We start from the raw sequence: 27,977 nt of genomic DNA, 5'->3' as shown, positions 1-27,977 counted from the left end.
CCTGGATTAGAGAGGGTGCAGAGGAGATTTACCAGGATGCTGCCTGGATTAGAGAGGGTGCAGGGTAGATTTACCAGGATGCTGCCTGGATTAGAGAGGGTGCAGAGGAGATTTACCAGGATGCTGCCTGGATTAGAGAGGGTGCAGAGGAGATTTACCAGGATGCTGCCTGGATTAGAGAGGGTGCAGAGGAGATTTACCAGGATGCTGCCTGGATTAGAGAGGGTGCAGAGGAGATTGACCAGGATGCTGCCTGGATTAGAGAGGGTGCAGAGGAGATTGACCAGGATGCTGCCTGGATTAGAGAGGGTGCAGAGGAGATTTACCAGGATGCTGCCTGGATTAGAGAGGGTGCAGAGGAGATTTACCAGGATGCTGCCTGGATTAGAGAGGGTGCAGAGGAGATTTACCAGGATGCTGCCTGGATTAGAGAGGGTGCAGAGGAGATTTACCAGGATGCTGCCTGGATTAGAGAGGGTGCAGGGTAGATTTACCAGGATGCTGCCTGGATTAGAGCATGTCTCATGAGCAAAGGTTAGGTGAGCGAGGGCTTTTCTCTTTGGAGCAAAGGAGGATGAGAGGTGACATGATAGAGGTGTACAGGATGATAAGAGGCAGAGGTAGAGTGAATAGTCAGACCTTTATTCCCAGGGAAGAAATGGTTAATACTAGGGGGCATAATTTTAAGGCGATCGGAGCAAGTACAGGGGGATGTCAGAGATAGATTTTTAAACAGAGAGTGGTGGATGCTGGAACACACTACGAGGGGTGGTGGTGAAGGCAGATACACGACGGACATTTAAGAGACTCTTCAACAGGCACATGGATGATAAAAAAACTGGAGCGCGATGTAGGAGGGAAGGGTTAGTCTGATCTTAGAGTAATCGGAAAGTCTTGCACAGCTTCATGGGCTGAATGGCCTGAACTCCATCCTTTGCGGCCAAAGGTGTCACAGCAATTCGATGCATTTTTTTTTTAAATCGTGTGTACTCTACGAACACAGGAGATTCTGTTCTAAGCAACACGCACAATACACTGGAGGAACTCAGCAAGTCAGGCAGCTCCTATAGAGCGGAGTCCTGAAGAAGGGTCTCAGCCCATAACATTGACTGCTTATTCCTCTCTCCAGAGATGCTGCCTGACCTGCTGAGCTCCTCCGGCGTTCTGGGTGCGTAGCTCTGGATGTCCAGCATCTGCAGAGTGGCTTATTTTCACCTATTAGTAAAATCGGTTACACACGCTGTAGCGTCGCAGTATATGTAACGCTTTACGGAGCCAGTGATCCAGGTGCAATTCCACCGTGGATGGTAAGGAGTTTGTACGTTCTTCCCATGACTGCACGGGTTTCATCCGCTTGCTCCGGGTGCCTCCCACATTCCGAAGACATACAGGTGAGTATTAGTGTGTTGCGGGCTTCCCATGTTGGATGCCAGAAGCGTGGTGTAATCTGTCGGGGAAAGCGCGTCGTGCGAAGTGGACGCAGGGAAAACAACAGGAATCGAACCATCATCACTGGCGCTGTAAAACATTACACGATCTGCTGTGTTACAACGCCACCCTGCACCAGTTTGTGTTTTCTGTGATTAATATAGTCATTAGGCGTTGCTAACACAGACAGAAAGTGTGAAGAGCTGAAACATGAAGAACTTGGAACAGCCTCTTCCTGGCTGCTTATCCACAGCTCTTTAATTTGCAACGTCGATTTGTTACAAAGTATACTGGACGGCAATCAATGCACGAGCTCACTTAATCCCAACCGCGTGTCGCTCAGCGTGCCTTATACAAAGAAAACTCAGTCCGCAGAATTTCTGATGCTTTCATTTTACAGATAAGCCAATGGTTCCAATGACAGGGTGAAAGACTTGCAGTACTCCAGACCCCACCGATTCTGAATCAGGTTTATTACAAGCACGTGACAATCTGCAGATACTGGAAATCCAGAGCAACACATACAAAATGCTGGAAGAAATCTGCAGCTCAAGCAACATCTACAGAAAAGAGTGAACAGTCGACATTTTGGGCCAAGACCCTTCATCAGGCTTATCATCACTGACACGTCCTGCATTGAGGTGCTTTGTGGCAGTGGTACGTTGCAATACATAAGGTGCTACAAATTCTAATAGGAAAATATCAGACCACAGGATACAGCAGCAGAATTGGGCCATTCAGCCCATCAAGTCTGCTTCGGCATCCTATCATGGCTGATTTATCATCCCTCTCAACCCCATTCTTCTGCCTTGTCCGTGTAACTTTTGACACCCTGACTAATCAAGAATCTATCATCATCCACTTTAAATATACCCAAAGATTTGGCCTCCTCTCTCTGATGAAAGAAATTCCTCCTCACTCCGTTCTAAATGAACGCCCCTTTATTTTGAGGTTGTGCCCTCTGGTCCCAGACTCCCCCACCCCCCCCACCACCACCCTCCCACAACAGGAAACATTCTCTCCACATCCACTCTGTCTAGGTCATTCGATATTCGATAGGCTTCAACTAGATACCCCTCATTTTTCTAAGCTCCAGCGAGTACAGACCCAGAGCCATCAAAAGCTCCTCATACATTAACCACTGTACAGACAATTCAGAGATCTGATGGCAGAGGGGAAGAAGCTGTTCCTAAAATGTTGAATGTGTGTCATCAGCAAAGAGAAATCCCGTTCATGCTCAGCACTGCCTCTTCAGAGCAGATATTCTGGACATACTGGAGTTCCTTGCAGAGGCTGCCCTAGGTAAGAAACAAGTTCTCTTTTGACAGACGTCTTTCATTGGAATTTGTCCATAATTTGGAAAATATTTAATACGATAACCGATAATATGGATGTCGGATGTAGATACGTCTCTACCAATGGAGGTGTAAGGCATTCCTTCCCTCTACTGACCAGCAGGTCACCCTAGTTACCCCCCCCCACCCCCGAATCAGGGTCACGTGAAGCCATGGGAGCAGGTGGTGGATGGTCGTATGAGCAGCCGGTGCAGATCACAAGTCCTGGTTATGTGACCACTGACGCCAGGCAGACAATCTCTGAAGAGTATTGATAATGGCTGGGGTCACCCATCTTGTAAAGACACTGCCCAGAAGAAGGCAATGGCAAACCACTTCTGTAGAAAAATTTTGCCAAAAACAATCATGGTCATGGAAAGACCGTGATCAGCCACGTCAAACAACACGGTATGTAGTGATGACGAGGAATACTACGGGAACTCATTTCAATATGGAGGTGTCCATAAATCGGCCATTTTAACCCAGGAACAGCCAGTATCCTGACTCCTGATTCTGCTCCTGGCTAATGGTCTTAAAAGAGCAAAAGTAATGAGTTAGTGTTGATGGGTTGATGCACCATTCAGAATTCTGATGACAAAGAGGAAGAAGCTCTTCCTGAAACATTGAGCGCATGTTTTCAGGCTCCCGTACTTCCTTTCTGATGGTAGTAAGGAGAAGCTACTACACTCAATAAATTCAAAACGGAGATAGACATTTTCCTGGATAAAAATGGCATTAGGGGATACGGTGAGCGAGCAGGTAAGTGGACATGAGGCTAGGTTTAGATCAGCCATGTGATCTCCTGGACCAGTTTTCGATAGCCTGGATGGGTCAGAGAGGAATTTTCCAGATTTTTTCTCCTCAATTGGCAACTCGTTTTTTTTTCCCCGGGTGATCACATGGGTTTGGGCGGGATGAATAATAAAATAAAATGGGCGGCATGGTGCCCTGTTGGTTGGCACTGTTGTCTTGTGGGATTCGGTGAAAACTAGAGTTAAGATTGGATCAGCCATGATCTTGTTGAATGGTGGAGCAGGCTTGAGGGGCCGATTGGCCTATTCCTGCTCCTATCTCTTACGTTCTTACGTTGTTATGTTAAGAGGGCATGTCCTGGGCGGTGGGGAGACCAGTGCCCATGGCAGAGTGGCATACAACTTAAGCCGATAGATTCATGCCGCCAAATTTACATGATGGACGTTTGTAGCCTGCTCATCGAGAAGCTCTGTGAGATAATCAATTGCCCCCTGGGAGTGCACTGAGAGACAGCCACTACCACTGCTCCCTCTAAGGTGCGCGGTGCATGGCAGCGCAGTTACTCTAACACTCCCGTGCACATAGCCTTTGTTGCCATGAGACTGGAGCTTCCTTTTATATAACGTTAATATAAGTTTGAAATTATGTTAATATAGTTTTAAAATCAATGCTAATATAATTGAATTACCTGGTAATTATATTTTAATTAATATAATCCTTAAATTTTCTAGATGATTAACATACCACAATCTTCATTTTGAAACGTTTTAGAACTCACTACAGTTTAGCAACATTTTGACCACCTCAATCACTTTGCACTAAAATGGTATTTTGGATTAATGTTTTGAGATAAAGCACAGACCTTTCTGGCCCTTCAAACCACGCTGCCCAGCAATTCCCGATTTAACCCGGGCCTAATCACGGGACACTTTACAATGACTAATTAACCTATCGACCGGTACGTCTTTGGGCCGTGGAGGAAATCGTAGCACTCGGAGGAAACCCACGCAGTCACGGGGGGACATGCCAGCTCTTCACATGCAGCAGCAGGAATTGAGCCTGGGTTCATCGTGCTGTAAAGCATTGAGCTAATCACTTCTTGTGAAATCCGTCTATATTGACCTGCGACGCTGCGATGTGGGTTTTTCACTGCACCTGAGCACACATGGACTTGTGCACGGGACAATAAACTCGACCTTGACTTTATTAATGGTGGCTGATAAGGACAATTTGTTGATCCAAGATCATATGTACCTTGTAAACAAAAGACCATCGTAAAACCAGTAGCAAGAAGATAAAATCATGTGCGTTGACTTCACAAGATGTATTTCAATGTCCTGATCATTTGTTTACCATTTTGAGTGAATTACATCTTTCATTTTAATGTATCTAATGGTGAGGGAGAGGGTATTTCTTTAGCCAGAGGGTGATAAATCTGTGGAATTCATTGCCATGGATCGCTGGGGTGGCCAAGTCATTGGGTATATTTGAAACTGCAGGTGATAGGTTCTTGATTAATAAAGGCATCAAAGGTTATGGGAAGAAGGCAGGAGAATGGATTTGAGATGGATAATAAATCAGCGATGATCGAAGGGACGAATGGTTTATGATCTCAGCCTATCTTCTGTGTCTTAACTCACCTTCCGGTGGTACAATACCAGATCAGGCTCACTGACAAGCACAATGCCCTGCCCCAGTCACGACCAAAGGGGGCAGAGCAGACTCGATGGGCCGAATGGCCTGATTCTGCTCCTATGCCTCATGGTCTTGTGCTCAGTGTGGTGGGGGAGTGGGTGGGTCACACGGCCAAACGTCCTCCTGTGTGGTTCCTGCTGGTGTGAGTGAAGTTCCACGCAGAGCAGAACGTGATCGGCTTTAAATGAATCTTTGTGTCAGATTTTCTTCCACACTGAGGAATAGGCGGTGAAGTGGGGGGAGGAAGAGCCAACGTCTGTGGCACCCTGTGGCTTCAGTGGAGGACGGCCAACAAACATGATTAATAGCAGGTGAAGGGAATGAAAATAGTTTATATTTCTCTTCAAATCTTCCAGTGTTTGGCACCACAAAAGTTGTACAGGATGTCAGCATGCCAGAGCTGTGATCCTCCTTTTCAGCCTGTTCCTTGATGTGTGATTTACTGCGGCAGTGAAGGCTTCGGCTGGTTTACTACCTCGGTGAGAGGGGTTTCTGTTACTGATGCTTTGCAGAGAGCTGTTGTGCAAATGTTACAGGCAGCGCAGCCCACTGGCTCATCTTCCCACAGCCGCCTTGGCCGCACCTCAGCCTTCGGAAGCAATCAGCCGACACTCAGCTCCTGCTGGACAGCGAGGAGTCTCGCTTGCATTTATTCCAGCCTTGCAGGCGATCCATTTGTTCAAAGTTCAAAGTAAATTTACTATCATTATCATTATCTCCCGTGTCGTATGACATAAGTGATCGAGGACTTATGACCATGATTGTTTTTGGCAAATTTTTCCACAGAAGTGGTTTGCCATTGCCTTCTCTGGGCACGAACAAGAGAATATCTACAGATGCTGGAAATCTGAGCAAACGCACAAACTGCTGGGGGAACTCAGCAGGCCAGGCAGCATCTACGGAGAAATGTACAGTCAACGCTTTGGTCCAAAACCCGGGCAGTGTCTTTACAAGACGGGTGACCCCAGCCATTATCAATACTCTCAGATATTGTCTGCCAGGCATCAGTGGTCGCATAACCAGGATTTGTGATCTGCACCGGCTGCTAATACGACCATCCACCACCTGCTCCCATGACTTCATGTGACCCTGATTGGGGGCTAAGCAGGTGCTACACCTTGCCCAAGGATGACCTGCAGGCTAGCGGAGGGAAGGAGTGCCTTACACCTCCTTTGGTAGAGACGTATCTCCACGCCACCATCCAAGATTCATTATCAAAGTATGTGACTGTCACCATGTACTACCCCATGATTCATTTTCTTGTGGGCATTCACAGGAGGTACAAAGAATCACAATAGTCAATGAAATACTACACAGAAAGATGGTAAAAGCAACCAATGGTAAAAGAAGACAAAATGTAGCAAATACAAAAAGAACAACAATAATACTAAGAGTAAACCGCAAATTAATAATTAATACTGTGAACGTGAGTTGCAGAAAGTGAGGTTATGGATTCAGCTCCGTGCTGAGTTGAGTAAAGTTATCCACACCGTGTCTGGAGCCTGATGGTTGTAGGGCAGGGGTTCCCAAACCTGCAGGTGATTCCTGTACCTCCTTCCAAAGGGCAGCAGCAAGTCAACGGCATGGCCTGGATGGGGGGTGTCCTGCTTTCTTGCAGCAGTGTCTCTTGTAGATGTGCTCAGTGGTGAGCAGGGCTTTTCCTGTGATGGACTGGGTGCAGCCACCATTTGTGGCCCATTGCCTGCACTAGGTTTCTATAGAATCTCAGTGGCTGACATTTTCAGCACGCTGTTCACCCCTTTCATTTTCACAAACTGTTGTCCAGTTCCTCTTCAAAGGACTTGGCCTAGAAACATAGAAACGTAGAAAATAGGTGCAGGAGTAGGCCATTCGGCCCTTCGAGCCTGCACCGCCATTCAGTATGATCATTGCTGATCATCCAACTCAGAACCCTGTACCTGCTTTCTCTCCATACCCCCTGATCCCTTTAGCCACAAGGGCCATATCTAACTTCTTCTTAAATATAGCCAATGAACCAGCCTCAACTGTTTCCTGTTGCAGAGAATTCCATAGATTCACTACTCTCTGTGTGAAGAAGTTTTTCCTCATCTCGGTCCTGAAAGGCTTCCCCTTTATCCTTAAACTGTGACCCCTCGTTCTGGACTTCCCCAACATTGGAAACAATCTTCCTGCATCTAGCCTATCCAATCTCTTTAGAATTTTATACGTTCCAATAAGATCCCCCCTCAATCTTCTAAATTCCAGTGAGTATAAGCCTAGTCGATCCAGTCTTTCTTCATATGAAAGTCCTGCCATCCCAGGAATCAATCTGGTGAACCTTCTCTGTACTCCCTCTATGGCAAGAATGTCTTTCCTCAGATTAGGGGACCAAAACTGCACACAATATTCTAGGTGCAGTCTCACCAAGGCCTTGTACAACTGCAGTAGAACCTCCCTGCTCCTGTACTCAAATCCTTTTGCTATGAATGCCAACATACCATTTGCCTTTTTCACCACCTGATGTACCTGCATGCCCACCTTCAATGACTGGTGTACAATGACACCCAGGTCTCGTTGCACCTCCCCTTTCCCTAATCGGCCACCGTTCAGATAGTAATCTGTTTTCCTGTTCTTGCAACCAAAGTGGATAACCTCACATTTATCCACATTAAATTGCATCTGCCATGAATTTGCCCACTCACCTAACCTATCCAAGTCACCCTACATCCTCTTAGCATCCTCCTCACAGCTAACACCGCCGCCCAGCTTCATGTCATCTGCAAACTTGGAGATGCTGCATTTAATTCCCTCGTCTAAATCATTAATATATATTGTAAACAACTGGGGTCCCAGCACTGAGCCTTGCGGTACCCCACTAGTCACTGCCTGCCATTCTGAAAAGGTCCCGTTTACTCCCATTCTTTACTTCCTGTCTGCCAACCAATCCTCTATCTACATCAATACCATACCCCAATACCATGTGCTTTAAGTTTGCACACTAATCTCCTGTGTGGGACCTTGTCAAAAGCCTTTTGAAAATCTAAATATACCACATCCACTGGCTCTCCCCTATCCATTCTGCTAGTTACATCTTCATAAGATTCGTCAGACATGATTTTCCTTTCACAAATCCATGCTGACTTTGTCCGATGATTTCACCTCTTTCCAAATGTGCTGTTATCACATCTTTGATAACCGACTCTAGCATTTTCCCCACCACCGATGTCAGACTAACCGGTCTATAATTCCCCGGATTCTCTCTCCCTCCTTTTTTAAAAAGTGGGGTTACATTAGCCACCCTCCAATCCTCAGGAACTAATCCAGAATCTAAGAAGTTTTGAAAAATTATCACTAATGCATCCACTATTTCTTGGGCTACTTCCTTAAGCACTCTGGGATGCAGACCATCTGGCCCTGGGGATTTATCGGCCTTTAATCCCTTCAATTTACCTAACACCACTTCCCTACTAACATGTATTTCCCTCAGTTCCTCCATCTCACTAGACCCTCGGTCCCTTACTATTTCCAGAAGATTATTTATGTCCTCCTTAGTGAAGACAGAACCAAAGTAGTTATTCAACTGGTCTGCCATGTCTTTGTTCCCTATGATCAATTCACCTGTTTCTGACTGTAAAGGACCTACATTTGTCTTGACCAATCTTTTTCTTTTCACGTATCTATAAAAGCTTTTGCAGTCAGTTTTTATGTTCCCTGCCAGCTTTCTCTCATAATCTTTTTTCCCTTTCCTAATTAAGCCCTTTGTCCTCCTCTGCTGGTCTCTGAATTTCTCCCAGTCCTCAGGTGTGCCGCTTGTTTTTGCTAATTTATATGTTTCTTCTTTGGACTTGATACTATCCCTAATTTCCCTTGTCAGCCACGGGTGCACTACCTTCCCTGGTTTATTCTTTTGCCAAACTGGGATGAACAATTGTTGTAGTTCATCCATTCAATCTTTAAGTGCTTGCCATTGCATATCCACCGTCAACCCTTTAAGTATCATTTGCCAGTCTATCTTAGCTAATTCACGTCTCATACCTTCAAAGTTACCCTTCTTTAAGTTCAGAACTTTTGTTTCTGAATTAACTATGTCACTCTCCATCTTAATGAAGAATTCCACCATATTATGGTCACTCTTACCCAAGGGGCCTCGCACGACAAGATTGCTAACTAACCCTTCCTCATTGCTCAATACCCAATCTAGAATGGCCTGCTCTCTAGTTGGTTCCTCGATATGTTGGTTCAGAAAACCATCCCGCATACATTCCAAGAAATCCTCTTCCTCAGCACCCTTATCAATTTGGTTCACCCAATCTATATGTAGATTGAAGTCACCCATTATAACTACTGTTCCTTTATTGCACACATTTCTAATTTCCTGTTTAATGCCATCCCCAACCTCACTACTACTGTTAGGTGGCCTGTACACAACTCCCACCAGCGTTTTCTGCCCCTTAGAGTTATGCAGTTCTACCCATATCGATTCCACATCCTCCAGGCTAATGTCCTTCCTTTCTATTGCGTTAATCTCCTCTCTAACCAGCAATGCTACCCCACCTCCTTTTCTTTCCTGTCTATCCCTCCTGAATATTGAATATCCCTGGATGTTGAGCTCCCATCTTTGGTCACCCTGGAGCCATATCTCTGTGATCCCAACTATATCATATTCATTTATAACTATCTGCACATTCAATTCACCCACCTTGTTATGAATGCTCCTCGCATTGACACACAAAGCCTTCAGGCTCGTTTTTACAACACTCTTAGCCCTTATACAACTATGTTGAAAAGGCCTGTCACCAGGGTGCTTCTGTCTGACCTGCTTTCTGACCATCCACATTCAGAGTTATCACACGTACATCAGAATAACCTGGACTGCACTGGACAGTGACCATTCCTGGACTGTGGATGTCCTTCATCACCCATTCACGTCGCTGGACTTCAAATGCGGACTGGAAGCGTGACCTCCACATCCTTGTCCCTGACCTCTAACTCTCCTCTCTGACCCCCAAACCATCCCCACCAACTTAAAACAACTCTGCCTGAGCCACGATCTCGACAGAGACAGGAGCTTGGTGCCATCTTGGAGAAAAATACCCACTGGCCCATCTTACCTGGACACCTGTACAGCTTCCGAGCCTGGCTGATGTCTCCTTTGCTCAGTCGAGTGCGCTGACCAATCGGAGGACGGACGCCATTCTCATCATACCGAGGGAGGATGGTGTCCAGGAATATTCCCCTAAACAGAAAAGCAATTGTCAGTCAGCTCAAAGCCTTATTCCTCCAGATGTAGCAAAAATGGCTCTCGATACTGAGCCAGGCCAGTTTAATCAGACCATTGATCACTGATAGGATGTAACGGGAACGGGAGAGTGAGACTGTTGGATGTTACTTGCACAGGGGTGGCACAGTAGCATAATGTTATTACGGAGCCACGGACTCAGGTTCAATTCCCGCCACCCTCTGTAAGCTGTCTGTACATTCTCCCCGTGAACATGTGGGTTTCCTCTGGGTGCTCCAGTATGAACATAAAACATAGAACATGGCACAATACAGGCCCTTCGGCCCACACTGCTGTACTTACTTCAGAAATTACCTAGGGTTACCCATAGCCCTCTATTTTTCTAAGCTCCATGTACCTATCCAGCTCTTGAAAGACCCCATCGTTTCTGCCTCCTCCACTGTCGCCGGTAGCTCATTCCACACTCTCACCACTCTCTGTGTGAAAAACTTACCTCTGTTATCTCCTCTGTACCTACTCCCAGGCACCTTAAACCTGTGCCCTCTCACAGTAGCCATTTCAGTAAATATGTATATTTACTGAATTTTTTTGAATATTTACTTTTGAATAATTACTGAATATTTACTTATTAAGATACAATGTAGATTAGGCCCTTCCAGGCCTTCGAGCCTGTGCTGCCCAGCAACCCCCTGATCTGACCCAAGGCTAAACACAGGACAATTTACAATAGACAATAGACAGTAGGTGCAGGAGTATGCCATTCGGCCCTTCTAGCCAGCACCGCCATTCTCTGTGATCATGGCTGATCATACACAATCAGTACCCCGTTCCTGCCCTCTCCCCATATCCCTTGACCCCGCTATCTATAAGAGCTCTATCTAACTCTCTCTTGAATGCATCCAGAGACTTGGCCTCCACTGCCTTCCGGGGCAGAGCATTCCACATATCCACCACTCTCTGGGTGAAAAAGTTTTTCCGCATCTCTGTTCTAAATGGCCTACTCCTTATTCTTAAACTGTGGCCTCTAGTTCTGGACTCACCCATCAGTGGGAACATGCTTCCTGCCTCCAGCGTGTCCAATCCCTTAATAATCTTATATGTTGCAATCAGATCCCCTCTCATCCTTCTAAATTCCAGTGTATACAAGCCCAGTCACTCCAATCTTTCAACATATGACAGTCCCGCCATTCCGGGAATTAACCTCGTGAACCTACGCTGCACTCCCTTAACAGCAAGAATGTCCTTCCTCAAATTTGGAGACCAAATCTGAACACAGTACTCCAGGTGGGGTCTCACCAGGGCCCTGTACAGCTGCAGAAGGACCTCTTTACTCCTATACTCAATTCCTCTTGTTATAAAGGCCAGCATGCCATTAGCTTTCTTCACTGCCTGCTGTACCTGCATACTTGCTTTCATTGACTGATGTACAAGAACACCTAGATTTCGTTGTACTTCCCCTTTTCCTAACTTGACTCCATTTAGATAGTAATCTGCCTTCCTGTTCTTGCCACCAAAGTGGATAACCTCACATTTATCCACATTAAACTGCATCTGCCATACATTTGCCCACTCACCCAACCTGTCCAAGTCACCCTGCATTGTCATAACATCCTCCTGACATTTCACACTGCCACCCAGCTTTGTGTCATCAGCAAATTTGCTAATGTTACTTTTAATCCCTTCATCTAATCATTTACAATGACCAATGAACCTACCAACTGGTACGTCTTTGGAATGTGGGAGAAAACCAGAGCACCCGGAGGAAACCCACGCAGTCACGGGGAGAACGTGCAAACTCCTTACAGGCAGCGGTGGGATGCTCCCATGTTCCAAAGACAGACAGGTTAAAACATTGTCGGCTTGCTGTGTTGGTGCCGGAATCATGGTGACACTTGCCGGCTGCCCCCAGCACAGCCTCGGACTGTGTTGGTTGTTAACAGAAACGACACACTTCACCGTATGCTTCGATGCACACGTGACAAATAAAGCTGACCTCTAACAGATGGGGGCTGGCAGGAGACGGCTGACTGATGCGAGTTGGTCAATGATAGATGGGTGCCACTGGGAGAGATTAAAGGCGCTTGTGGACAGAGGATTGAGGGGACAGAGACTGATGAATGGAAAGGGAGGTGTTGCACTTCCGGAGGACAGGACCTACCTAGTGAACGGTAGTGTTATGTTTTGTAACTTCAGAACATTAAACTAATTCAAAGTAAGACACAGGAGTTTGAAATGCAGGTCTGACTTTACCTCAGGCGAGGCACACGTGTATCACGTGGTAGCGTGATGACGTATGCATTTCATGTATCCATACATATACATGTATATGGATTATTTAAACAAACAAGAATGCTTAATCAACCTATATATAATACAGGATTATTCAAATATTACTGAAAGATTAAATACACAACAGGCAGGGTGCTGAGGAGTAGAATAAAGTAGAGGGATTGGGGAATACAGCGACATAATTCCTTGAAAGTACCATTACATGTAGATAGAGTCATAAAGAGAGCTCTGGGCACATTGGCCTTCATAAATCAAAGTATTCAGTTCAGAGGCTGGGATGTGATGTTGAAGATCTATAAGGCATTGCTGAGGTGTAATTTGGAGTACTGCGTGCAGTTCTGGTCACCTACCTACAGGAGAGATATCAATAGATTTGAAGGAGTGTGGAGAAATTTCCAAGGATGTTGCCAAGTCTTGAGGACCTGAGTTACAAGGAGAGGTTTGGACTTTATTCCCTGGAGCGTAGGAGAACGAGGGGAGATTTGACAGAGGTATACAAAATTATGAAGGGTATAGATAGGGTAAATGTAAGCAGGTTGTTTTCACTGAGAATGGGTGAGACTAGAACTAAAGGTCAAGGGTGAAAGGTGAAATACTTGATGGGAACCCGAGGGTGAACTTCTTCACTCAGTGGGCAGTGCCAGTGAGGCACGAGCTGCCAGAGGAATGCAGGTTGGATTGCGAGATTTGAGGAAAATTTGGAAAAGAAAGATATGGAGGGCTATGGTCCAAGTGTAGTTCAATGAGACTGGGCCGAATAGTTTGGCATGGACTCAGAGCTCTGTGACTCACAGGGAGGGCAATGGGGTTCAGAGGTGAGAGGGGTAATACATCAGCAATGATGGAAGAAGCAAAGCATACTCGATGGGCTGAAGGGTCTAGGCCTTTTCCTACATCTTTTGGTCTTATGGACACTAAGCTCAGTTGTTTCCAATGTTCTCTGAAGGTAACTGGGTCAACGTGTTTTTGAGCAGATATTCTCCAAACTCTTCAAGGTTGTTGTAGCTGGGGGTGGCAGTGGGATGGATGAGCTCCCACTACCTATTAAATGCTCCCAGTGACGTGTACCTCAAACAGCCTCCGACAACCAAGCAACACACAAAACGCTGGAGGAACTTAGCAGGCCAGGCAGCATCCAGGAAAAGAGTACAGTTCAAGTTTCGGGCCAAAAACGTTTGGCAGTACTCTTTCCCTAGAAGCTGCCTGGCCTGCCGAGTTCCTCCAGCATTTTGTGTGTGTTGCTCAGATTTCCAGCATCTGCAGATTTTCTTTTGCCTCTGACAACCAAGTCCAGCTCCTGATCTTCCTGTGTGGCTTAAGCCCAGAGGAACCGTTTGTACTGACAGGAGAATTGGCAAAGATGGCTCACTGGCGCCTTAAAACCAGTCACTTCGGGCAGATGGAGCTCGTCAGCTGTGGTTGGCAGCTCACCCAGAAGAAAAACTCTGATCTGAAACCTCCGCTGCCTTGCAGCTACACCCGCTCAGGGGGAAGGCTTTGGGGGTAAAACCCGAGGAAAGATCCGGAGCTGGGGTCCCTAAGGCAGTCCTAGTTCGACAGCTCCTGCAACGCCGCTGGTGCCAAACTGTATCGGTCTCTGCCGTTCCTTTGAATTCATCAGCTGCGTGGAGAGGGGGAGCCTGCTATGTGCTTGCTCTCCATATCAGGCTACCCTGGCTTGCAGATCACCTCGAGAGCTGAGAAGCAACATCCATAGTTGACCCTGACCAACGCACAGCCTCGGACTCCTAAAGCAGCCGACACATTCATAAGAAGTCTGGGCAGCAGCTCAGCTGTCAAAGGAGGCACGAGAAAGGAAACTAATTCCTCGAAATGCCTAAGTTCCCCCTGCATCTGTCGGAATCACCAACTAATGTTCTTTCGAAAGATCAAACGGAGTGAACAGTGATAAAACCACAAACTGAAAAGCTTCAGATGTGAGATGTCGACTGCCAGGTCCCCACATGTCAGTTATTGATTGCAACATGGAATACGATTTCACAAAAGAAACTCTGTCCTGAAACTCACAGTCTGTGGGCTGAGTCAAAACTCCAGGGTTACCTTCTATTCCGTGCGGTGCGGTGCGGTGGGGATAGGCTCTCGACATGCCACCCAGCAACCCCGATTTAACCCTGGCTTCTGACATGATAAAGGAAGTCCTGGGTGCCGCCAGAGATGGAGGACCTTTATTGCTGTTCTGAACACCAACAGCATAATGGGCAGTAAGTAAGTGTTGCTGTCCGTCCTTCGGAGTCGAAGACGACCACGACTTCTGTCAGGTGGAGGGTTTGTGACTGTGGGTCCGGAGGTGACTGGTGAGGCCAATCCAGGCCCTGAAAGCTCGCCCACATGTGGGACACATGAGGGTAGGTGCTGCAGTGGAAGTGGAGGTAGCTCGAGCCTTGCGCGCAGCGTGTTTCCTCTGAGCCTCTGCGGTGCGTCTGATTTCTGCTGCATACGCTCCTTTAGTGGTCCTGCTCCACCAGGTTGGGCGGTCCAGAGCAAGCGATTCCCAGCTACTGGGATTGATGTTGAGGTCTTTGAGGGACACTTTGAGGCAGTCTTTGAAACATTTCTTCTGCCCTCCAACTGAGCGCTTGCCCTGGCTCAGCTCTCCATACAGCAGCTGTTTTGGTAGTCAACTGTCAGACATCCTGACAGTAAGTAAGTAATCACCGGACAATTACAGTGACCAATTAACCTACCAACCGGTACGTCTTTGGACTGTCGGAGGAAACCGGAGCACCCGGAGGAAACCCACACAATCACGGGGAGAACGTGCAAACTCTTTACAGGCAGCGGCAGGGATTGAACCCGGGTCACTGGTACTGTTGTGCTGACCACTACGCTACCGTGCAGCTAGGGCTCTCCTTCAAGTTAGGGCAGCACGAAGGCAAGGGGTGGTGTGGGACTGTAGCAGTCAGTGCGATGGTTTACTGCACTAATAAGATCAGGGTTCAATTCCCATCACTGCCTGTAAAGAGCCTTTTACATTCTCCCCGTGACCGTATGTGTTTCCTCTGGATGCTCCGGTTTCCTCCCACACACACCACCCGTACCCATCCCTGTATCCTTTACCCACACTGAGGTGTATCCAAACTTCTTGTAAATGTTGCAGTCAGACCCACATCCGCCACTCGTTCGCGATTTGGGAGGAAACCAGAGCGGCTTGAGAGAGCCGAGACAGTCACAGTGTCACGTGCCCCGTAGGCCCCTGCAGCTTCGCTTGCCAAGGTGTGTTGATCATCTAGACCAGGGGTGTCAAGCTCATTTTAGGTCACGGGCCAGATTGAGCAAAATGCAGCTTCATGCGGGCCGGATCAGTCAGACGCGTGCGAATGCAGCTTTCGTTGCCTCCGTTTTTTCAGCCTGCTCTCATGTGTCTCAGTCTCTGCTATAACCACAAAGTGTTTCACTTTACAAATTCCGTTTCTTATGAAGAAGACTGCCGAGCAAGACTGCCGAATAAACACTAAAAACCCTGAAAACCTGGTACCTGAATAAACTCAGCATTAGCCATATCATACACCATAGGCGCTTCGATTACTGGGGCCAGCTTTAATAGTAATTAGATATTATCTCGCGGGCCAAAGATAATTCCACCGCGGGCCGGATTTGGCCTGTGGGCCTTGAGTTTGACAAATATGATCTAGATTTCTCAAGCGACAGTATTTACTAACTGTTATATTAACTAGAACTGTTAAGCCCTTGTGCTTACAGTTTATTCGTGTCAAGTTAATGGTGACTGGCATGTGTTGGCCACATTCTTATGATTATTTACAGGGGTCTCTGATTAGCTCTTTAGCAGAGTGCTACTGTGTTGTGGAGAATGATTGTTCTCGCGGCGTCGTCCCTCTGTTGGTATTCTAATGCCGAACCTTGTTTCCATCTCTTCACGGGGATTCTGCTCCTGTACTGAGTCGTGGGCCTGCAGCCTGCCGCTCCCGGGCTGAGCCGGTGCCAGTGACCACCGTGACGGAGAGAGTCCACCTTTCCTCCGCACCGTGGCCCTGTCCCGCGAGCACACGCAGTGACACACGGGGGAACGTGCAAACTCCACGCAGACAGCGCCCGAGGTCAGGACTGAGTTCATGGCTCCAGGGCGGTGGCACTACCCGCTGCACCACAGTGCCGCCCTTACCTGTCCATGTATTCTTTACAAATCATGTGGTGCCCCCCACCTTGAGAAACTCTTCACTATAATTATTGGAAGGGGGCTGACTGCATTGCAATGATTGAGAAGATTGGTCCACACAGGGACATCTGCAGCTGGCAGCAAGTTAGAGCAGGGGCCACACCAGCCTTCCCACAATAACCATCGAGAGAAGCGATGTTAGGTGTCAGAACAGCAGACGCACACAATTCACTGCACGGTATTAAGGATGGATGCTGGTGACCATTCAAGGATCAAAGGGTTCATTTTACTTATCACACGTACATCAAAACGTGTTGTCTGCATCAGCAAGGATTGTGCTGGACAAATGTTTCCAGTACAGCATAGCCACAACACACTAACCCTAATCCTACGTCTTTGAACTGTGGGAGGAAACCAGGGTGCCCAGAGGAAACCCACGCAACCACGGGGACACATGGGTGGGAGTCCAACCTCGATCTTTCAGGGGCACGGTAGTAGTTACGTTAGCCACTTCACCACCACGCCACCCAGATGAAAGCCTTGCATGTGCTCTTGCTCTACCTACCATCCACATCCTCAGGTGATCAGCTCTCCTCTTACCTTTAGGGAGACACGGTAGTGCAGCAGTTAGCGGAAGTGCTTTACAGCGCTTGCAACAGGGGCTGAATTCCCACCACTGTCTGTAAGGAGTTCTCCCCATGACTGGAAGGGTTTCCTCCGGGTGCTCTGGTTTCCTCCCACTTTCCAAAGATGTATGGGTTCGGTTTAGTAAGCTGTGGGCATGCTATGTTGGCACCTGGAGCACGGTGACCCCAGCAGATCCTCGAACCGTGCTGGTAGCTGACGCATATAATGCAATTCACTCTATGTTTGAAAGTATTTGTGTCAAATAAAGCTAATCAAATATTTGATGCTCCACATTTTCTACTTTATGAACGTGATCACGCTGGCTTTTCAATGCTCTGAATTGCGACCGATAAATGTGAGTTCATACTTATTATCATCCTTATTAACATCTTAATGAAGCTACAAAGTAGACACGACAGCAGCTATATTTCAGTACATGTCTCAAGGAGATTTGGTAAGTCACCAAAAACACTCAATTTCTACCGACCACGTTTTTCTTCATTTGTACAGTGGACAGCATGCAAACTGGCTGCATCGCTGTCTGGTATGGCGGATGGAGGGTGGGGTGGGGTGGGGTGGGGGGGATACTGCACAGGATTGAAGTAAGATGCAGAAAGTTGTAAACTGAGTCAGCTCATCATGGGAACCAGCCTCCACACCATCCATGGAGCAAAGCCTCAAAAAGCTTGCTTCCACCATTAAGGACCCCATCACCCAGGAAATGCCCTCCTCTCATTGCCACCAGCAGGAAGGAGGTACAGAATCCTGACGAGACGCACACAATGATTCAGGAACAGCTTCTTCCTCTCTGCCATCTGATTTCTGAACGGACAATGAACCCATGAACAATACTTCTTGACTTTTTAAAAAATTTCTTGTTTTTGCACTACTTATTTAACTATTTAATATACTTACTGTAGTTCAGCTTTTTTTTCTTTTCTATCATTATGTATTGCACTGTACTGCTGCCACAAAGTGAACAAATTTCATGACATGTGCGGGTGAAATTAAACCTGATTCTGATTCCGATTCTTCCTGAAGATGGATGAACGTCAGCAATAGTCTTGGCTCGTGAAAACACTGCACAGAGCTGTTTGCTGTGTTAGTAACCCAAGTCGTCCTAATCATTTCATGTGGGCAATAAGAACTGTTTATTCCACACAGTCTACGATTGATGACTCACATTCGCATTGGTAACGAATCTTATATAAAATTATAATTCAACCACAACCCTTTGGGTTTGATTACATCCTCCTGGAATGAACTACAGTGTTTCATTTCAATCAATACTGTGAGCGTGGCATTTCATACACACAGGAGATTCTGCAGGCGCTGGAAATCCAGAGCAACGCACACAAAGTGTTGGATGAACTCAGCAGGTCAGGAAGCATCAATGGAAAGGAATAAAGAGTTGACGTTTCAGGCCAAGACCCTTCATCAGGATAGTCCCTGTAAATTCTGCTGAAGTGTCTCAGCCCAAAACATCAACTGTTTATTCCTCTACCTGACCTGCTGAGTTCCTCCAGCATTTTGCATGTGTTGCTCTGGATTTCCAGCGCCGGCGGAATCTCCTGTTTAAAGCAAAGCTAATCTTGGAAGGTGGTACCAGTGAACAACGGGAAACTACTTCTTTTACTTCTACTTCCTTCGAAAATGATTCTGCTACTGCTGGAGCCTGTTTGATGGTGTGTTTTCCGGCCGACTGAGCGATCTGGTGCTTTGCCGTCTCTGACGAAGTTCGGTGAGGTTTGGAGCAAAGTGTGTGTGGCCTGGAGACAGAGCGTGAGCCCGTGATTGACTCCATTTCTCGCCAATCTCGTCAATTAAAGTCTCGAGGAAGATTGAAATCAAAGAGGACGAGAACAGAAGGTAGGCGGGTGTTCAGCGCCATCCTCCCGTGTGACGGCTCTCTCCCTCATTGTCGCTCGCTGCTGTTGGGAGGAGGTGCCTACTTCTGATCAGTCTCTCGCTTGGTACTGCCAGACTCCTGGTCTTGGGCGAGTTTTCATCAAAGCAGTCTGTGGATTGGACTCTGCAGTTCATGTTATGATGGGACTCCAGTTCCTGGTTACTCCATTTTTTGTTGCTATTTTGTGCGATTGTGATCGGAGCGGACTGGCTCTGCGGCCTGCAGTCAGTGAGTAGCACAGCACTAAACTGAACAGAACATTCCTGGACTGTTTTGATGACTTGGTGGTTTGATGTTTTATATTCTGCGTTCTTCACTCATTTTTTGCCATTTGTGCGATTTGTTCTATTTTTTGCATATGTGGGGGGTGGGGTTGATGTTTCTCTTTGAATGGATTTCATAGCTTTTCTTTGTTTTGTAGCTTTCTGTGGGGAAGATGGATTTCAGGATTCCATACTGCATACATACTTTGCCAATACATGTACTTTGAATCTTGAATCTAGAGTTAAATTGCTGAAAGAGAAGGACCAATTACTGAGATGATAGAGTTCGTTTGGTGTAAATAAGCACATGAGAGAGTTTCATCAGCCAGACGCACTGTGTGCTAGGCAGCGAAGTGACACCTGTCACAGATGGTAGGAGCCAGGTCCTGGGGAATATGTATTATTCTTCAAATCACTTAAAGACTGCAAAGAAATTGCAGTGTTTGGCACTTTACCTGCATTATTTAAATATTGCGTCCAGATACAACTCCTTGCACAGGTACAAGGCAGAGAGCGGAATGAAAGTTCCAAAGCTCAGATTCAGATTCAGATTCAGTTTATTGGCATTTAGAAACCACAAATGCAATGAAGTTAAAAAAAATGAGACAACGTTCCTCCAGAATGATATCACAAAAGCATATGACAAAATAGACTACACCAGAAAATCCACGTAACATTTGGCAATCCCCAATCCAGAGTCTGGAGAGGCTGCTGCGTATTAATATCGTGCTACCGTCTTAGCGCGTTCCCCGGAAAGGAGCTCCAAATCCACCAGACAAACAAGACCAAAAACTAAAGCTACAAGACCTGCACAAAACCACATAGTTACAACAGTGCAGACAATAGCATAATTGATTAAAAAAAAACTGACCATGGGCACAGTAAAAATAGTCCAAAGATGTTAAAGGACTATAAGTTCAAAAGAAATCACCACACAGTTTCCACAAGTCCCCAGGGTCCCGACAGACTCGCCATCCCACGCCGGCGGCAGAAGGGAATACCCCCCCCATGGACTTCCACGGCGCCGCTCGACTCAGCCTCAGAATAAATGTATTATCAAAGAACCTTTCATTCACAACATCTGATATTTTTCCCCACTTACAGGCTGAAACGTGGTACAACAGTTACATAACAGTTCGCCACCTTTTCATTTTTAAATGGCCGTGATTGTGTAACATTGATTGTTTTTTCTTATCTAAGGCATTTGCCTTATCTAAACCATCGAAACATAGAAAACCGACAACACAACACAGACCCTTCCGCCCACAATGCTGTGCCGAACATGCACTTACTTCAGACATTGCCTCAGGTTACCCATAGCCCTCTATTTTTCTAAGCTCCATGTACCGATCCAGGAGTCTCTTAAAAGACCCTATCGTATCCGCCTCCACCATCGCCAGCAGCCCATTCCACACACTCACCACTCTCTGCATAAAAAACTTACCCCTGACATCTCCTCCGTACCTACTTCCAAGCACCTTAAAACTGTCCTCTCATGTTAGTCACTTCAGCCCTGGGAAAAAACCTCTGGCTATCCACACGATCAATGCCTCTTATCAACTTATACACCTCTATCCACACGATCAATGCCTCTCATCCTCCGTCACTCCAAGGAGAAAAGGCCAAGTTCACTCAACCTATTCTCATAAGGCATGCTCTCCAATCCAGGCAACATCCTGGGGTATATCTCGTCCGGTCCCGGTGACTAATCCAACGTGATGCTTTCCAAAAGCTCCAGCACATCCTCTTTCTTCATGTCTATATGCTCCAGCTTTTCAGTCTCCTGTAAGTCATCCCTATAATCGCCAAGGTCCTTTTCTGTAGTGAATACTGAAGCAAAGTACTTATTAAGTAACTCTGCTACCTCCTCCTGTTCCTTAAACACTTTTCCACTGTCACACTTGATTGATCTTATTCTGTCATGTCTTATCCTCTTGCTCTTCACATACTTATAGAATGCCTTGGGGTTTTCCGTAATCCTGCTCTCCAAGGCCTTCTCATGGCCCCTTTTATCTTTGTTTTCTGTCCGTTCCTTTAGTTCACATGTTCGTATCTGTTCCTTTGTTTAAACTTATAAAATAAATGATGGTTGAAGAGTAAGCTCCCTCCCGGTCCTGGACTCCTAAAGGAACCCGGGCATCGGGAAATCACTGAAATCCGATACTTTCATTTTCACAGTAGGTACAAAGAAACACAATAGAATCAATGAACAACTACACACAAAGGCAGATGGACAACCAATGTGAAAAAGAAGAAAAAATGTGCAAATACAAAAAAATTAAATATCAGAATCAGGTTTAATATCGTCGGCGTATTCCGTGAAATTTGTTAACTTTGCGGCACCAGTACAATGCAATACGTGATAAATAAATAAAGGGAAAAACTGAATTACAGTGAGCATATATAGGTCTATTAAATAGTTAAGTTAAAATTAGTTACAAAAAAAAAGAAATAAAAAAAGTAATGAGATAGTGTTCATGGGTTCAATGTCCATTTAGGAATCGGATGGCAGAGGGGAAGAAGCTGAGTGTGTGTCTTCAGGCTTCTGTACCTCCTTCCCAATGGTAACGATGAGAAGATTATAATAATAGATAAATAACACTGAGATTATGAGTTGTGAAGTCCTTGAAAGTGAGTCTGTAGGTTGTGGAATCAGTCCGGTGTTGCAGTGAGTGAAGTTATCCACGCCGGTTCAGGAGACTGAGGGTTGTAGGGTAATTCTGAACCTGGTGGTGTGGGACCTAAGGCTCAAAATCAGGTTTATTATTACTATAGGCCTAAAGCAGAAAAGTAGAATTAGTGTCAAGAGGTATCAGGGGTCAGCAGAGATTGACTAAAAGGGCCAAAATCTGTGCTGGTCCCATGACAGAAGAAAGACTGACCAACCTTCTTCCAGTTCTCTCTGATACTCCACATTCTCATTCTGACTCCGCAGAATCAGGTTTAGTAGCACTAACACATGTCGGGAAATTTGTGGTTTTGTTGCATTTATTTTAACTCTCTCTCCCTCCAAAGCACGTTGAGATCAGTAAGTCCCTTTTAAACTGAAGGGTTTGTGGTAGGGAGCTACCTACACCCTCATGTATCTGCAGTCTCTCATCGGCCTGACCTGCTAACATTGAATCAAAATCACAAATCAGGTATATTATCGCTGATGTACGTCATGAAACTTGGAGTTTTGTGGTACAGTGCAGTACACAGAAAATTACTGTAAGTTACAAAAAGAAAAATGTATATGAAATAAATAATTAGTTCAAAAACAGAGCAAAAAGTGAGTTAGTGTTCATGGTCCACGTGTGACTGGTGTGACTGGCAGGACTGGAGAATAATACTTGCAGATGACAAATACTCTGCATCTGCACTGTCCTAACACCAAATCTAGCGCTGGGTCTAGCTCAAGCTCATTCTCACACTGGGACAATGAATGACTTTCACAATCAGAATCAGCTCTATTCTGGTTGATTGTTTTGCGAAATTTGTTTGTTATTTTGTCTCTACAGTGCAAAACATAAAACTTACCATAAAGACCACAAGAAATTTAAGACTTAAAGTACAATAAGAATATATAAAAATAAATAAATAATGCAAATCAGAGTAAAATAGCGAGGTACAGTCGGCCCTCCTTATCCGCGAGGGATTGGTTCCGGGACCCCTCGCGGATACCAAAAAACGCGGATGCTCAAGTCCCTTATTCAACCTGTCTCAATGCAGTGGATCTTAGGACCCAGCAGAACCCCAGACCTTATTTAACCTGTCTCTGTGCGGTGGTCTTTAGGACCCAGCGGAACTCTGAATCTGCAGTGTTTCTGCTCACGAAAATAATCACGATCGGAAATAATAAAGCGATCAGAAAGAGGTGAAACGTCATCGGTCATTTAAAAGCATTAGGCCACGTCGATCAAATATCGGAACAATTTTAAAGGATAAAGTGAGAAAGGCCCTGCCCCGATGAAAGCTACAATTATTACTAAGCAACACAGTGGTTTAATTATTGGGTTTTGGGGCTTTGAGTTTTGATCCTCTACATCAACCCGGCACGTTCCTGAGCCCGGCACTGAAACATACATTCTTAAGTGTTTTATATGCATAGAAAGGTAAAATATATATTGTATACTAAGACAAACATTTGACTAACTGATGCTGAATAATACCAGTTGTACACAACGCTGGAAGAACTCAGCAGGTCAGGCAGCATCCATGAGAAAAGAGTAGCCAACGTTTCGGCCCGAAACATTGGCTACTCTTTTCTCACGGATGCTGCCTGACCTGCTGAGTTCTTCCAACGTTGTGTACGTATTCTTTGATCCACAGCATCTGCAGTTGTATTTTTGTGTTATAATACCGCGTGTACCTGTTCCAACTTACTTAGTAAGAGAACTTCCGATTTTTTTTATCCCGATCCATGATAACCCACGCACATCCTTCCGTATACTTTAAATCACCTCTAGATTACTTATAATACCTAATACAATGTAAATGCTATGTAAAATAGTTGTTATACTGCATTGTTTGGGGAATAATGACAAGAAAAAAATGTCTGTACGTGCTCGAACAACGAGTGCTGGAAGAGCACTTCCGGGTTTTCTTGATTCGCGGTTGGTTGAATTTGCGGAAGCAGAACTCGCAGATAAGGAGGGCCGACGGTATTTTTCAAAGTCTGTTCAGAAATCTGATGGTGATTGGGAAGTAGCTGTTCCTAAAACATTGAGTGTGTGTCTTAGGGCTCCTGTAGCTCCTCCTTGATGGTAGCAATGGGAAGAGGGCATGTCTTGGATGGTGAGGGTTCTTAACGGTGGATGCCTCCTCCGTGTGACACTGCATTTTGCTTGTGGGGAAACTTATTCAGAAACTCCTCATGAGTCAACAAACAACACAGCACCCGATTGAACTGAGCTGAACCTGAGCACACCTGGAATGTTTCTTTGACCTTACGATTGATGTTTTATGTTGAATATTTTTTGCTCTTGTTTTGCCGTTTGCACGGTTTTCTCTTTTTTTGTGCTTTGGGGGGGTTTGATGTTTTCCTTTGAATGGGTTCCATGGTTTTCTTTGTTTCGTGGCTGACGGTGGGAAGATGAATTATAGACTGCATACATACTTCAATAATAAATGTACTTTGAATCTTTGTAACATAGACACTGGCATGCATTCTCAGTAATTGCATCAATATGGAGAGATCTCTTAGAGAGCACAGTTCGTAATCTCAGTGCATAAGCACTTAAGCACCAGTGTGACGCTGATCATAATGTAAGAAATGTGGCAGGCAATTTCTGTACATCACAGAAGATGCTAACATAGACATAGAATACCTACAGCACAATACAGACTTCGGCCCACAAAGTTATGCCGAACATGTCCCTACCTTAGAAATTACTAAGCTTACCCATAGCCCTCTATTTTTCTAAGCTCCATGTACCTGTCCAGGAGTCTCTCAAAAGACCCTAATGTATCCACCTCCACCACCGTTGCCGGCAGCCCATTCCACGCACTCACCACTCTCTTGAGTAAAAAACTTACCCCTGACCTATTCCCCAGCACCTTATTCCTGTGTCCTCTTGTGGCAACCATTTCAGCCCTGGGAAAAAGCCTCTGACTATCCACACGATCAATGCCTCTCATCATCTTATACACCTCTATCAGGTCACCTCCCATCCTCCGTCGTTCCAAGGAGAAAAGGCCAAGTTCACTCAACCTATTGTAATACAGCATGCTCCCCAATCCAGGCAACATCCTTGTAAATCTCCTTTGCACCCTTTCTATGGTTTCCACATCCTTCCTGTAGCGAGGCAACCAGAACTGAGCACAGTACTCCAAGTGAGCTCTGACCAGGGTCCTATATTGCTGCAACATTACCTCTCGGCTCCTAAATTCAATTCCACGATTGATGAAGGCCAATACACCATACGCCTTCTTAACCACAGAGTCAACCTGCGCAGCTGCTTTGAGCATCCTATGGTCTCAGACCCCAAGATCCCTCTGATCCTCCACACTGCCAAGAGTCATACCATTAATATTATATTCTGCCATCATATTTGACCTACCAAAATGAACCACCTCACACTTATCTGGGTTGAACTCCATCTGCCACTTCTCAGCCCAGTTTTGCATCCTATCAATGTCCCGCTGTAACCTCTGACAGCCCTCCACACTATCCACAACACCTCTAACCTTTGTGTCATCAGCAAACTTACTAACCCACCCCTCCACTTACTCATCCAGGTCATAAATAAGAGTAAGGGTCCTTTAAGAAAAAATTAACTGTTTAAATGAAATAAATTCAGAAAACAAAAGAGTCGGCAAGTTGGGCACAATTTGTAGAAAGAGAAACAGTTATTGATTTGACTCTGGCTGCTTTAATGATCTCGATTACTAATTACTAATTTTTTTCAAAAGTGTAGCTTCCTCAGAAATTCTTTTTGTTTGTGATAGACCACTTCAAGCTGATTACAAATATAATTTCAGACAACTTGCGTCATGTAGGAATGTGGAGAAACAAGAAATTAATTTTTATTGAATATAATGCATTTTAATGCATTACAGTGCCGATGCTTTGCAATAGTCCCACTAAGCTAAAAATGCTTTGTTGATGATTTTCATTTGAACTCAGTGTCTGAGGCTTCTCATTTAAGTGTCCAACAATAATTGGCCAGCATTGAAGGATTCCAGTTGCCCTGATACCGTTTCTCCATGACCACAATGTCCTGGTGGAACTTTTCACCGTGCTCATCACTGACAGTGCCAAGATTGTAGGGAAGATGTCCAAATGAATGCATGTTCCACTTCATGGTTTTGTATGCTTGAAGCACGTTGTCAATCAGCTGCACGTGGTTCAGTGCTCTGTAGTTGCCAAGAAAAATTACAACATCCTTGAATACTTTCCATGTGATTTTCTCCGGTTCCACTAGAAGTTCTAACTGCCTGTCATTGATGACCTGTTTGATTTGTGAACCAACAAAATGCCTTCCTTAGTCTTGGCATCAGTTATTCTGACTTGAATTATGAATTGAAATAATAAATATCGGCAATTTTTTTTAAAAAGGGGTGTGTGCTGGGGAAATTTCGTGGTGATTTTCATGATCAGCAGCCTAAAATCCAAAAGGTACATCCTTAAGAACATAAGACAAAGAAGCAAAATTCGTCCATTTGGCCCATCAAGTCTGCTCCGCCATTCAATCATGGCTGATCCTTTTTTCCCCTCCTCAGCCCCACTCCCCGGTCTTCTCCCAGTAACCTTTGATGCCGTGTCCAAACAAGGACCTAGCAAGCTCTGCCATAAATACACAACAACAACCTGGCCTCCACAGCTGTTTGTGGTAATAAATTCCATAGGTTCATCATTCTCTGGCTAAAGAAATTTCTCCATATCTCTGTTTTCAATGGACACCCCTCTATCCAGAAGCTGTGCCCTCTTGTCCTAGACTCCCCCACCATGGGAAACATCTTTACCACATCTACCAGGACTAGGCCTTTCAACATTCAGAAGGTTCCAATGTGATTTCCCCCCCCCCATCCTTCTAAATTCCAGCAAGTACAGACCCAGAGATATCAAACATTCCTCGTACGTTAACCCTTTCATTCCCAGAATCATTCTTGTGAATCTCCTCTGAACCCTCTTCAATGCCAGCACATCTTTTCTTAGATAAGGAGCCCAAAGCTGTTCACAATACTCAAGGTGAGGCCTCACCAGTGCCTTATAAAGCCTCAGCATCACATCCCTGCTCTTGTATTCAAAACCTCTTGAAGTGAATGCTAACATTGCATTTGCCTTGGCCCCCCCAACGACTCTACCTGCAAGTTAACATTTAGGATATTCTGCACAAAAACTCCCAGGCCACTTTGCATCTCAGATTTTTGGATTTTCTCCTCATTTACAAAATAGTCAGCACATTTATTTCTATTACCAAAGTGCATGACCATGCATTTCCAACGTTGTATTTCATTTGCCACTTTCTTGCCCATTCTCCTAATCTGTCCAAGTCCTTCTGCATCCTACCTGTTTCCTCAGCACTACCTGCCCCCCCCTCCATCAATCTTCATGTCATCTGCAAACTTGGTAACAAAGCCATCTATTCCATCATCTAAATCATTTATATACAGCATAAAAAGAAGTGGTCCCAACACCAACCCCTGTGGAACACCACTAGTCACTGGCAGCCAATCAAAAAAGGATCCTTTTATTCCCACTCGCTGCCTCCTACCAATCAGCCAATGCTCCAACCATGCCAGTAACTTTTCTGTAATACCATGGGCTCTTAGCTTGGTAAGCAGCCTCATGTGTGTCACCTTGTCAAAGGCCTTCTGAAAGTCCAAATATACAACACCCACTGCATCCCTTTTATCTATC

The 27,977-nt window shown here is 45.5% G+C and overlaps 1 protein-coding gene across 1 annotated transcript in view; it reads right to left on the bottom strand.

Moving 5' to 3' along the window:
* Positions 1–27,977, bottom strand: part of LOC140735902 (bone morphogenetic protein 1-like) — a 275,011-nt gene that overhangs the window by 69,299 nt on the left and 177,735 nt on the right. Inside the window, exon 8 of the mRNA XM_073061499.1 lies at positions 10,283–10,407. Within this exon, the coding sequence (XP_072917600.1) occupies positions 10,283–10,407 (125 nt within the window). The remainder of the gene's footprint in view (positions 1–10,282; positions 10,408–27,977) is intronic.

Source organism: Hemitrygon akajei, chromosome 1 (assembly GCF_048418815.1).
Source record: "Hemitrygon akajei chromosome 1, sHemAka1.3, whole genome shotgun sequence".
Classification (NCBI taxonomy): Eukaryota; Metazoa; Chordata; class Chondrichthyes; order Myliobatiformes; family Dasyatidae; genus Hemitrygon; species Hemitrygon akajei.
The sequence above is the reverse complement of the archived record's forward strand: the minus strand, read 5'-3'. Positions and strand labels throughout refer to the sequence as shown.